Source organism: Podarcis raffonei, chromosome 7 (genome assembly GCF_027172205.1).
Source record: "Podarcis raffonei isolate rPodRaf1 chromosome 7, rPodRaf1.pri, whole genome shotgun sequence".
Taxonomy (NCBI): Eukaryota; Metazoa; Chordata; class Lepidosauria; order Squamata; family Lacertidae; genus Podarcis; species Podarcis raffonei.
The window spans coordinates 77720704-77734904 of NC_070608.1; the positions used below are offsets into that span (position 1 = coordinate 77720704).

General features: G+C 47.1%; 1 protein-coding gene across 6 annotated transcripts in view; it reads right to left on the reverse strand.

Annotated features, from left to right (window-relative positions):
- Window positions 1-14201, reverse strand: part of TRIO (trio Rho guanine nucleotide exchange factor) — a 274403-nt gene that overhangs the window by 192469 nt on the left and 67733 nt on the right. For all 6 annotated transcript variants that reach the window (XM_053397146.1, XM_053397145.1, XM_053397147.1 and 3 more), the window contains exons 3-5: window positions 7151-7265; window positions 3655-3847; window positions 2005-2517 (exon numbers count right to left, since the gene is read on the reverse strand). In XM_053397146.1, coding sequence (XP_053253121.1) covers window positions 2005-2517; window positions 3655-3847; window positions 7151-7265 — 821 coding nt within the window. The remainder of the gene's footprint in view (window positions 1-2004; window positions 2518-3654; window positions 3848-7150; window positions 7266-14201) is intronic.

The following is a 14201-nucleotide window of genomic DNA, read 5'->3' on the forward strand; positions in this document are numbered from 1 at the left end:
ATCTGCTTCTGCAATTACTTCCAGAGAGGTTATTTACATTGGGCCCACCAAGGGTGGCAGGTCACCCCACCCCAAAGGAGCAACAACCTTTGTGGTGGTCACTTTAGGAGCAAGCTAGGGAAAGGGCATGACCTCTGGTTCGTTTATTCTCTCGAGACTCGGGTCAAAGGTGTTGCTTTCAGTTGCCTGCATACCCCCAACCCTTCTAGTGAAAGAGGAGTTGAGTTAAAAGAAATTGGTAAAAACTAGAACAAGGAGTCTGGGGTCCTGGGATGTAAACCACAATTACTGCATTGAGAGGCTTGCTGTTTTATTAGGGTTTTGTTTGTTGCGTGCCGGATTTTAATTGTTATCTGTTTCGAAAGCCGATCTGCGCTGAAAAGCAACGTGATCACGTAAAGCATCTCTCTCAAATCCCAGTTGTTACGATTAATTTGCCTAAATCATAGATGTGTCTGCATTAAGTAAGTCATTAGGTAAAGGTAAAAGGACCCCTGACCATTAGGTCCAGTCATGACCGACTCTGGGGTTGCGGCGCTCATCTCGCTTTATTGGCCAAGGGAGCCGGCGTACAGCTGCTTGCTTTATAGTGGCCAGCATGACTAAGCCGCTTCTGGCGAACCAGAGCAGTGCACGGAAACGCCGTTTACCTTCCCGCCGGAGTGGTACCTATTTATCTACTTGCACTTTGACGTGCTTTCAAACTACTAGGTTGGCAGGAGCAGGGACCGAGCAACGGGAGCTCACCCCATCACGGGGATTCGAACCGCCGACCTTTTGATTGGCAAGTCCTAGGCTCTGTGGTTTAACCCACAGCGCCACCTGCGTCCCACTAAATAAGTCATTACGGCAATGGAAAAAAGGGGCCACCAACATGAAACTGCACAACGCCACGGTTAGTTAGGGGCAGATCCTATGTGTGTGTTTTATCTGGAAGTTGAAGCATGTTCAAGAGGACTTACTCCCCAAAGTGCGTGACAGCAGTCTAAGAGGGCCAATCCAAAATTAAGCATGGAAAGGTCTCAACGACTATAGTGAGGCTTGAGGCTTCACGCCTATGAAAACTGGAAGCTAGTTTACACTTGCCAATTGCCCCCCTACCTTTTTTTAAAAAATAAGCATTTGGAATTCCATTTTAGCATGACTTAAAGGGCCAATTTATGGACCATGTCTGGTTCCTGGAGGTTATGGGCTGCAGGCTCTGGGCAACATCACACCGGCTCCATACAGGGGCAGCGAGCTCCTCCTCAAGCCTGAGCGGTCACACAGACACTAAGTCCAAGGCTCTTAAAGGGGAACACATCCAGCCGTACCGGGTGTTCCAACAGCTGTCCACTGCATAGAGCAATCAATGGATATTTGCAGGGTGAGGAGTACACAGGGGACAGCTCTCTTCCGTTTCCTGATGAACCAAAATCTGCCAATCCCAGGTTTCATTTTTTAAAAACAGAAAGTTTCTAGCATTTGTAGAACCTGAGATGCGAGGCAAAATGTACAGACATTCTCCTTCACATTTCTATTCTGAGAAAGTATCCTTTGACTGCTTTACTTGGCCCCTTCCTTGGAAAAGAATCCTGCGGACCCCCACAGTGCCACTGGGTGCTGACACCTAAAGGTACAGGGACCCCTGACCATTAGGTCCAGTCGTGGCCGACTCTGGGGTTGTGGCGCTCATCTCGCTTTATTGGCCGAGGGAGCCGGCGTACAGCTTCCGGATCATGTGGCCAACATGACTAAGCCGCATCTGGCGAACCAGAGCAGTGCACAGAAACGCCGTTTACCTTCCCGCCAGAGCGGTACCTATTTATCTACTTGCGCTTTGACGTGCTTTCGAACTGCTAGGTTGGCAGGAGCAGGGACTGAGCAACGGGAGCTCACCCCGTCGCAGGGATTCGAACCGCCGACAAGTCCTAGGCTCTGTGGGTTTAACCCACAGTACCACCCGCGTCCCATCAACTTAAGAAGTTGGCCAAGTAACACCCCCACCCCCTGCCGCCATTTTACCTTTTCTGCATCTTGTTCAAAAAGCCTGAGCTGAAAGCATTGGTCCAGTTTCACCTTCCGCACATGCCACATCTGGTGAAGATGCTGCCGCGTCGAGTGCAACCTGTCTAACATGGTGGACACTTTGGGCAAGAGGTTCTGCAGATCCGCGTTTCCAGACCCAGAGTTCTTTTTGGGGAAGGTCTCGCTGCTCTGTATCCTCTGCAGCAACTTCTGCCCTTCCAAGTCCAGGTCCTCAATGGGCGCTTTGATGACCTTCTTCTTCAGCTGCGAGTGCTCTTCAATCATACTCCGAGCCGCCTCCAAGTCCTGAGGCAAGTCCTTTTTGGCCAATATGTCCTGCAGCTCCTCCAGCCTGGAGAGCATGTGTGTGGCATTGCTAATGTAATCCTCAAAGGCAACTCTGATTTCTATCCATTCCTCGTGGTTATATTCCAAGCAGCCGTCAAATTCGGGAGTTAACTGAGAAGGGTCGACAACTTTGGTAAGGCCTTCCAGAGACACCATGTTGGTCTGAAAAGCAGCAACGGTTAAAAGTTAACCACACGACGAGAAACATTTAAAGCACTGGAAACTGTACAGTTCCATTAAACCAAACTCCAGGGAGCTATGGGGGAGCTGTGTTGTGCTCCCAAATCACAGTAGTTAACCATGTAGAGAGATCTGAACCTCTGCCTGTAGGGATCGCCTAAGCTTTGGCATGGCTGGGCCACTGAAACTGATGGTCTGGTGGGCATTATGACGTCATAAGTATGTGTTGGTGCAGCGGGAGTTTTGCTATGTGTCCATAGCAACCTGAGTTCATTGGTTCCTTCCACATGTGAGCAACATATGGGCATCATAGCTGTCAACTTACAGATTTCAAAATAAGGGACTAGCAGCCTCGAAAATAAGGGATCAGCAGCCAAAATAAGGGCTTTTCCGAGCACAGGTATGTTCATCTTCTGAGCCCCTCCGAGCCAAGGGCAGAAAACCCAGCCAGCAGCCAAACGAAGCCTCAAGCGGTGGTTCCCACAGCGCAGCAATCCGGCAAAGGGGATGCAGCGAGGAAAACCACCGTCACCTCTCCGCTGGGAAGCGCTGAGCAAAGGCGCGTCCCCCGGCAACACGGCCGATTTGATCGGCACAAGGCATGCAAGTTCCACCCCCCCAGTCGTTCTTCGACTCCTTATTGGGTGAGCAATGCAGCCAAGCAACACAGTTGGAGCCTCCCTCCTCCCTGGCTGGCAGGGAGGGAGGGGGAGGAGCTGCTTCCTTTGAAATGCACAAAATTTAAGGGACATCATCAATAAGGGACAGCAGCGGGACACGGCACTGGGATAAAGGAGTTTCTCGCCAAATAAGGGACCGTTGACAGCTATGATGGGCATTGCTGACACAGTCATCGCTGACACAGCCAGCATTCCCAGGGCCACTGAGGAATTATTTCTAGTTTGTTTGTTTTGCCATTTGGGGTTATTTTTCCCACTTGCCCTCTTGAGCATCAATGGAGGAGTACAAGAGTTTATGCTCCTTAAGTATCCTCAGCGACGTTGAAATGGAAGACTTTAATATACCAAATGCTAGTTTTACATTTCCCAAAACACTGTTCAAATGGCGGGTTTCCCTGCAGCACTTTGGGCACCCAATATTGGTTATTGAGAAGTTTACCTCAAATTCAAACTTGGAGCTGCCGAAGTTAGTCCGCTGTTTCTGCCAAAAGTTGTCTGGCTTGATTATCAGTGCAACATGAATGCAACAGGGAAAGGATTCCTGCAAGATCTTCAAAAGTGGCTTAATAGAGTCCCATTTAGATCCACGCATATCTACAATAACGGTGAAACCTCGTTTACATACTTCTTCACTAGAAAGCAAACAAGACAACAGTTAATAGAGGCAGGAATGGTCCCCAGGCACCAACCTGGCTACTCTGCCTGCCAATTCTATTCTCGTTCCCATCCGTCAACTCAGTGGGAGCTTCACCTGTAAAAGGAGGACACCTCACCAGAATTTTACACAACCTGGTAGGACTAAGCACTAGTGCACAGCCAGCCGTAGATGAATGAACATTTTACACATACGTAATGTACATCACTCAGGCAACCAGATGCCAAGATGTCTTGGTGCATCTCCTCAAACATTCAGGCACACTCTCTTCCCTCTTTCCGCAGAACATCTGAACGGTATGCAACAGGTATTCATAGCTGGACGGCCATCTGTCTTGGATGCTTTAGTTTAGTTTCCAGCATCGCAGGGGGTTGGACTAGATGACCCTTGGGGTCTCTTCCAACCCTACAATTCTATGACTCTACGATTCCCCAGGCACCTGCCTAGTTTACCTCTATTATTGGAGTGCTCCTGCACTAGTGGATAAAGCACAACATAGGTTTCAGTAAAATTTTAACAGTTCATTTAAAAGTCAGCACAGAAGCAACCGTAGCATCACAGAGCCAGATATCAGTGAGACAATAGTTCTGTTTTGTTAAGATGCCCTCTAATTTAAACACTTCCTACATAGTCTAACAAGGACCTATTGACTTCAGAATGTTGATGACACTCAGCCTAGGGAGATTCAGAAAACAAAAAACCAATTGTCTGTTGATGAACTGTCCTAGTTCCTTGAAAACCTATTTATCTCTCCTCTGGGATTGTGAGGGCTGAAAATACACTGCAACGTTTCGTCCCCTAGGCCAGGGTGACAGCACTCATATTCCCCACGCTCCCCAATAAAAATACACTGGGGTACCACTAAGTATGTGTGCAGCCAACGAGGTCTTGCTTTCTCGTGCCTTCCTCTCTCTGCATCACCCCTCCACGTTATATTGGTTGGGTGAAGAATTCGGGAGGAAGAGGCAGCCTTGCAAGCTGTTTGTTTCACAAGACCTTCCACAGACTTTTGCTACTGCTTCAACTCTCTCAGCCATCTGCTATAGGGCCTTGGCTCCGTGGTGGATGTTTCTCCTTTAAAGATCAGTCAAGGCGGAGCTGCAAAGCAACTACTCTATTCCAAACTTAAAAATGGAAAGCGCAATGCCGGTGGTCAACAAAAGAGGTTTAAGGACTCTCTCAAGGCAAATCTAAGAAAATGTAGTATATAAACACCAACAACTGGGAAACACTGGCCTGCGAGCGCTCCAGTTGGAGAACAGCCTTTACCAAAGGTGTCACGGGCTTTGAAGACGCTCAAACTCAGGACGAAAGGGAGAAACGTGCTAAGAGGAAGGCACGCTTGGCAAACCCTCACCGTGATCAACTCCCGCCCAGAATCCTATGTCCCCACTGTGGAAGGACGTGTGGATCCAGAATTGGCCTCCAGAGTCACTTACGGACTTTGTTCATTGAAGACAATCTTACTCTGCTACGAGGGATCGCCAAAGAAGCAGCAGCAATGTTAATGCTCTACTTTTTAGTTTAAACTTCAGATGCGCGCAGGCAGAGGGGTGGGTTGTATCCAGCGCAGGGGTTTCCACTAGTCTAGCAGGGCTTCCCCCTCCCTTTCTTATCCCAGTGCCCTGCTAATCCTGTTCTGAGTTCCCCCTCCAGCCCTCAAGAGAAGATTCAGGGGGTGAAGGGGGGGCAGAGGGGAAGGAGGCAGGGAGGTCTGGTTGTGCGAGTGGACCTCATCCTGTGTATGCAACAATTTAGGATGAATCTACTGGATCAAGCCAATGGCCAATGTTCTTACAGGGGCTGGCCTAATCCTATGAATCTCCCTAACCCTGTTTTAAAGCCATCCAGGTTAGCAGTTATCAGCTGCCTCCAAATGAGCGGCTAAACCAGTTGCCCAAGTTTTCAGTGCTGACAAAAACTACTCTCTAATGTCCGTCAGCCATCCCACAGTGCTCCCTCCTTCACGAAGGTGCCTTGCTGACTTGCCCGTTGTCCAAACAACCTACTGAAGTGGCAAAAGAAAAAACAAAGAGCTGTGTGCTTGACTACTCGAGTCAAACGCTACCAGTGCCTAAATTCAGCCTGGCATTCGGTCCACGCCGAGTCTTTTGGAAAGCTCTGAAGCCCCACAATACATAGCCAGATACAGTAAGGCCAGCTGGCCCCAAGGAGGAAATTTACACTTCACTCAATATTATTCTGACCGACTGAAGGAGAGGCAGCCAGCTCAGATGTGAGCTATTTCTGGGTTGAAGAGCAGTCTTGCAGAGTCATGTTCAGTACCATTTATAAGGTGCAAACTTTACTCTGGAATTAATAGCCGGTTCAACGAAATGTCCTCCCCCTGTGAAACTGGCACTTTTAAAAAAGCAGCAGCAGCAGCTTCAGCCTAGTGTGAACCAGGAAAAACATCTTTTAAGTGTTGCCACTTTGCCAATGCACCGAAATTGGCCAAAGTCACAAATAACTCTCAACAAGGCTGGTCCTCAAGAAGCTACGGTTCGCAAAAAGCCATTTTCTCCCTTGTTCCTTGGAACACTGGTTTCTTCCTTTGCCAGAAAGCTCATAAATTCAGAACAGTTTATAAATCCACAGAATCGAGTGGTAAAGCTTTTCCCGGACTCTGCCACTTCAGGCAGCAGGTGTGAGGTTGCACAGTTCAATGCTAACACACACACACAGACATCCCCACCCCCAGGAAAAATTATAAAGAGATGACTAGGCTGAACCCTTTCCCTGACATGCTGTTTTCATTCTGTGTGTAAATGTGGAATAGTGTTCATACACATGCACAGAGACAAGTGCCCCCTACCACAAACGCGCTGCAGGAAGTGGTACAGTCCAAGGATAGGTTTGTTTTTATCATCTGAATTTATCACAAGTTGTATAAACTAGTCTTGCAGCCTGAAAAACACTAGCAAATGCAGCAATAGTGATTCAGACTTTGGCTGCACTCCTGGTTAAGGGCAATCCTCTTGGAATAATGCATTTGCTGTTGTTGTCGTTGTTGTTAATTGCAGCCCCGATCGTTCGGGGCGAGATGGTGCAGAAAAACAACCTTACTCCAACTTTATGGCGATCTGCTTCTTCTTTGAGAGCATTCTGAATTCTCCAGAGCGCCATGCCTGGTTGCTGAGTTACATCTCCTTAAACAACTGGAAGGTTAGAGGAACATGAACTTGGTATGAACCCACACAGGACTCCCTTTTAAACTGTTTTGACACAGCGAGGCAAAGTAGCACAGCTTCAAATCATAATACAGGGAAGATGCCCTTACCTAGGAATACAAGCTAGGTATGAAATGAGCCTCCTAAGGTCCTCTTGTCGTATTCTATCATGGTTGCTGCGAGCTGGAAATGTTAGAATGGGGCCTCCGCGCTTATCTCTTCCACCTGAAAAAGAAACATATTGAGTGCCAACTGCAGGCTACGGTGTGCACTGGCGATAAGAGATTCTGCCCAGGGGAGGGATGAAATCTGACAGTACGCATTTGAGAAGACAGCACGGGATTCTACACATGTTCATTTCTACAAGCGTGGCTTTAGCTCAATAAAAAGATGTTGCCAATGTTTTAAGATCTTGCTGAAAACAAAAACCACACACACACCACCAGGGGACAAGCAGTTTACAAAAGGTCTTGTTTTCAGGTCTACAAGAACCATGCTAAACATGATGGAAGTAAATATTTAATATTTATCTGATCACATTGGCATTCCAGCCTTTGTCCCAGGACTCAAGATCAGCATTCACAGAGCAACCCTTTGGCAATTCCCCAAACAACCCTGAACATTTATTTTGTGCTTTATTTTATTGCATTTGTATCTGGCCTTCCTTCCATCATGGAACCAAAGGCAGCGTAGATGTGTTTCTCAGACAGTGACCCATCCAGCCACGGATCAGACTACAATTTGCTTAGTTTTTAGCAAGGTGGTGGCCTCATGTGCCTTCAAACCGTACCCTGGGACCTTGTACCAATAAGCTTGGAAGGTTAAATGGAGATTTGAACCCAGATCTTCCGCTCCCAATGCCGACACTATCTATTGCTCACACCTGTGAGCTGCAGGTCAGCACAGAGACTGACCTGCAGTAAAGTTGATTCTTTATTCAAGGAAACAGAATACAAAGAAACCTACTGCAAGCAGATGCCAGAACTGACAATCCAGCCTCCCACTTCCCCCTAAGTCTCCTCCCTGTCCGGCTGTTTCCCTTGCACTCTTAAAACTCCTTCGGGGAGGGGGCACTGAGACCTCTGTGCTCGTCGTTCTGCTACATGCAAAAGTCTCCGACTTCCCGGAGACAAGAGGGGAGCGGAGCGGAATACAGTAGGACTGGACGGCTCCTGTGAATTTGTTGCAGCCTCAGCCTCCTCCTCAGCTACCTGTCCTACGTCTGCAGTGTTTTCTGCCTCTTCTTCCTCTCTCTCTCACTCGAGCCTGTTACTTGTTCAGCATCCAGCCATTCTGACCCCGCTTCATCCTCTGATCTGTCTTCCCGTGTCCCCACCATGTCCTACAATTCCTCATTGTCCAGCCAGTCCCTGACCACACCCCTCTGTTGCTCCCTCCATCTCTCCCTCCCATCCCCACTGCCCAGTCTTGACGGCAAGCTAACTGGGAGTCTATAAACTACTTTGCACACTTACAGTGGTAGATAAATTACTGGTGCTCCTAATAACACTCTACAATGCCTCTCATACCACTTGGAAAGGCCGAGAACAGAAAGCTACTCATTGGCGCAACATGACCACTACAAAAACATGCAGACCAGGATTGTTCTTCGAAGCTAGAAAACCAACAACCCTATCCCTACTTCCAAGGACTTTATAGAAAAGGCTGCACCGAGTTCCCAGTTAGTCTTGCATGCAGACACTGGCCAGATCCCAGAAACCTTAGCTTCACAGCAGCAACTATATCATGTCCCTTTTGCATCCATTACTGGGGCTCTTGAAGGCTACGAGAGATAGAAGCTGAGGCATTTGCAAAAGACAGCAAAACACTGAGCCGCAATGAACACATGGCGGAGTCAGCTGCATGCACAGTGTGAGAAACGATACAGAGCCAGGACTGGCTATGACCTCATCAGACGTTCCTTCGTCTCCTACCTTGGCCCCCTTTTGAGAAAGGACAAAGGACATGTGCCAAACCTGACATGGAAAGTCTGTGGCCACTGCTGTGACTATTTCCTTGACGTCCAGGGGACTATTTGCCTTCCTGGTGACGCTACGTGCTTAACTTAAGATCCAGTAGAGGCATCCATCACTAACATCGGTATTACTATACCACTTAAAACAGGGGTCAGCAAGGTTTACCTCGCCTGGTCCCATTAACTCCAGCGGAGATCCCTCTGTGGGCCGGATCATGCATGCGCAATTTCCAGTGTCTGCATAGACACGATTTTCAGTGTCAGCGCATGCGCGATTCTCAGCACCGCGGAAGCGAGTCACTGCGCTGGTTTAGCACAGCGGGTGGGGGCTCGCCGAGCGGGCGGCTTGGTTCAGGGGAGGCTCGGGGGCCGGTTAAACAACCCCTGTGGGCCCCTTTGACCCATGGGCCTTAGGTTGCCGACCCATGACTTAGAAGCAATGCCAGAAGACAATTTTTGTTGGACTTACTGCAGTGGAGCAAAGGCACAAAAAGCAATCTTATCAGTTTCAACTCCTCCCACAACTGCGCAACTTTACCTCTTTTTATTATCTCCCCCAGGACAATTTTCCAGCTCACTCTAGTTAAATTAGCCAATCAATTACGGCACGTCCATGCTATTTGTAGAGATCTGCCATGGAGATTCACCCACTACTTTAGCCTTTCGAAACCAGATGAAGGCCTGGTTATTCAACACAGCAGTTTGTGGACTTTGGTGCCAGCGCTGAGGTTTATTTCAGCTGGCTTCTTAACCACGTGCCTTGCTTTTTAGTACCTGTATCCAGGTACTAAACTGCTTTCATTTGTAACCTGCTCAGGAGTTGTATTTGCAATGAAAAGCTCATAATAAATGTTTTAAATTAAGCAAACCTATCTATACAGTTACACAGCCTTTTTTTAAAAAAGGGGGGGAGGGTATTTTTCTTCTTTATTTTAACGCTATTGCAAAATTATAATCTCCAGGAATGTAGGTTTGGTGGGGGGAGAAAAGGAATGTGCAACAGTTAATGAACCCAAACCCAATAAGATATTGATCTCTCTCCAGCACTAATCTTTGACAGTCATCTCCGATTAGGATTCACACATTTCTGGGGTACAGTAAACCAAGAAAAAATGGTGCCACCCAGTTTTACACACAGGGCAACAACACCTTTGCCCTGAAACACAACAGAAAGAACCCATTGGGGTCTCCAGGGGTCATGTAGAAGCCCAGATTAGATGGGTGCTCAGTTATTCCAGCTTTACTGCCAAAACTAAAGATATTCTAACACAGGAGAGACACATTGTCAATAGATACCAACACTTACAGGGGTTAAAGCATTGTTGGACTCATATATCATGAGAGGCACTACCGGGATAACAAAGCGAAGCTTTAAACTTCCAAAGTCTAACTACCCAGCTGCTCCATTAACTTGGCTTAGCAGAGAAAGACTTACACCTAGGGCGAGTTGAGCTTAGTCAGACTCTCCCGGATGAGAAAACACAGTCTTGTTTAACCAAGAACAATGAACAAAAGAACCACAGATCTGCAGCCGAAGAAACAAAAAGAGAAAAATGGTTCTAGCTCCATATACTTTCACCGGCTGGCATAAAAGGCAGGTAGGCTGCCTCTTACGCAGCTACAGAAGATCTGTAGCAAAAGGCAGGCATTTTGAGTAAGAAATCGAAGCCCATCTTGGTGAAAGATGTAACAAGGAATCTAGGGCGCGTATCTTCTGCTAACCATAGAGCAAACTACCCTGACTAAAGCCTAGACTGTACAGTCGTACCTTGGATCCTGAACGCCTTGGGAGTCAAACATTTTGGCTTCCAACTGTCGCAAACCCAGAAGTGAGTGTTCCGGTTTGCAAACGTTCTTTGAAACCCGAACGTCCAACGAGGTCCTGCAGCCAATCGGAAGTCACACCTTGGTTTCCGAATGTTTTAGAAGTCGAATGGACTTCGGGAACGGATTCCATTCGACTTCTGAGGTACAACTATCTGTGTGTGTGTGTGTGTGTGTGTGTGTGTGTGTGTAGGTTGATTTGAGAGCTCAGCTTGATTTGGGAATAGTTCCCTGGTATAAGACTGACTGACTGACTTATTTATAGAGAAATTTCTATCTCACACTTCAAGGGCCCATACAAGTCTAGGTTTGTCCTAACCAACACACAAGCAGTGTCTGGAGTAAAACAAAGGTCAACAAAAATGGCTGTTCTACGCCACCTTGACTTTTAGAAACCGAGAAAGACAGAACCATATTCCTAACACTCAAAATGTCTACAAATCAGATACCCCACTGCCAGCCCCAAACTTGGCTGAGGGGTACAGAGCTAACTTTGACCATGTAGCACTCTGAAGGTTCTGAGTTCCCCCCAAGTACAGCTATGGGGTTGGGAGGGATGTGTGCGTCTTGACTTACGGAGTCAGTGCTTTTCTGGGGTCCTGCGCAGCAGTCAGATAAATCATGCTTGAATTTGGGATCTGAGAAATCTTCTCTATTGTTTCGCCTCCACTAAAAGGTGGTAAATCATGTCGGGGCCATTGCTCACGGTGGCAGAACATGCAACACGTGACCCTTACTAACCTTAGGCACCATGAGCTAAGTGTCAAGCAGAAATAAAGCACTTATTTCCATTAAAAGAGCTGCGAAGAAAGGGGGGAAACCAAGACTCAATGAATACTACATGAAATATTATCAGTCCCCTTTCCTGAGCTATCATTCAGTTTCTGCTTCTTCATATTTGTTATATTAATCATGGATTTCTAGAACTCCTCTTATCTCAGGTCTTTGGCTATTAGCACAATCTACGTCCTTTTAAATTGTGTGTGTGGCAGGGTGTTACTGGTTTTGTTACTTTGTTGTGCATTATTGAGTTTTTATATTGTAAACCACCCTCCCATTCTCAGATGAAGGGCAGTAATAATAATAATAATAATAATAATAATAATAATAATAATAATAATAATAAATACAACTGAAGGCTTGCCCAGACTGAAACAAGCTTCTCTACCCTTTCATATGTCATAGCCCAACATTTTTCAGCTTTTAGGGGAAAGGGGGGCGGTTCTCTTTTTTTTTTTTTTTTTTGCATCCCCCCCTTTCAAAAAAGGAGCTTCATGTCTCTAATCAGAATAATTATCCACATAACTCATATTTGGAATTTTCCTCAGGCTACTTATGGCTAAGATGAGACTCAAACCAGAGATTTCCGAGTTCGAAAAGTATTATACAGCACTAAATGTTTTCCTATGAGCACAATAACACAACTATATAAGCAGCATTCGCATTTATTTTTTGTTGGGATGCGTCAAAGGGGAGGGTGCTGTTTTGAGCCCAGCAAGTGGGTTTTTCAAGCAAATCTGGGCTGCGGCGATAGGACAGAGTTAAAACCCTTTTTTTGCATTCTGCAATTTCACACCGCTAAACCAAACAGAGCTGGGAGGCAGAACACATCCTTTTAAGTAGTCAGTTGCTTAGGGATTGTGGGCGAAAAGACTGCTCCACGATAATCCCAACAGCTTTTAAAGTGTTTAAACTTGAAAGAATGTCACAGACGTAGTCTATTTAACAGCCGCAAACCATTAAAGCACGTTGCGTGCTGCTCTTTGGAAAGCTACCTAGCGACGTATGGGGCCGTAGAAAGCTCATTTCAATGTTTAGGGTCCGATTCTTTCACCAACTGGCTTTCAGTTCCCGCTCTTCCACAGATTTAGAAACTAGCTGGTTTTGAAATGCCGTAACAGCTTCAGGCACACGCGGGTGGCGCTGTGGTCTAAACCACTGAACCTTGCTGATGAGAAGGTTGGCGGTTCGAATCCCCGCAACAGGGTGAGCTCCCATTGTTCTGTCCCAGCTCCTGCCAACCTACTAGTTCAAAAGCATGCCAGTGCAAGTAGATAAATAGGTACTGCTTTGGTGGGAAGGTAAACAGTGTTTCTGTGAGCTCTGGTTTCCATCACGGTGTCCCGTTGTGCCAGAAGAGGTTTAGTCATGCTGGCCACATGACCTGGAAAGCTGTCTGTGGACAAACGGCAGCTCCCTCAGCCTGAAAGCGAGATGAGTGCCGCAACCCCATAGTCACCTTTGACTGGACTTAACCGTCCAGGGGTCCTTAACCTTTTTTTTAAAAAAACCAGTAAGGTAAACCCATCAGAAACTGTTTAGGATGTTTCACCTGGCTCTTGGATTAATAAGCCCTAGACTACAAATGAATACAGAAGAGACTGTCCTATTAACCTCTCTTAAAAAGAGAAGATTCAGAGGAATAAAGAACAGTTCATTACATTTATACCCCACTTTCCTCTAAGGAGCTCAAGATGGTGTTTCCCCAAAGGGTTAGGCTGAGATACCCAGACTAGCCCTGGGTCACCCAGTGGTTGAGTGGGAATTCGAACCCTGGTCTCCCAGGTTCTAGTCTAAAACTCTAATGGCTACCCCAAAAGGACATCCTCAGAGGTAGCACTATGGAGTATATATATCGGGAGAAACAAAAAATATATACCGTATTTTTCGCCCTATAGGACGCACTTTTTCCCCTCCAAAAGTGAAGGGGAAATGTGTGTGCGTCCTATGGGGCGAATGCAGGCTTTCGCTGAAGCCTGGAGACCGAGAGGGGTCGGTGCGCACCGACCCCTCTCGCTCTCCAGGCTTCAGGAAGCTATCTGCAAGCCTTGCAAGCCCCGCGGGAGTTCCCGCGGGCTTGCAAGGCTTGCGGGCAGCAGCCTGCAGCCCGGAGTACAGGGCAAGTGTCCGCAAGCCTTGAGTGCCCGGCGGGAGGTCTCGCCGGGCTCGCAGGCAGCAGCCTGTTCTGGGGGCTGGGGTCAGGGGAAGCTCAGGCTTCCCCTGCGCCAGCCCCGCACCTGGGGGGGAAATAATTTTTTTTTCTTTATTCCCCCCCCCAAAAAATCTAGGTGCGTTCTATGGGGCGGTGCGTCCTATGGGGCGAAAAATACGGTATCCTCTTTTAAGTTAAAATTCCTGAGCAATTTTATGCAGGAGTGATCCACTGAGTATTTGGAATGCACCCCCTACCTCAAATCAAAGAAACACAAGTAATATTTGTTAGGTAAATTTAAAAACAGGACAACTCTTCTAAAGATATCAAGTTGTTTGAACTCCTTACACAGTGGAACTTCGGTTTTTGAACATTTCAGAAGTCGAACAATTGGGAACATGAACACAGAAAACCCGGAAGTAATTGCTTC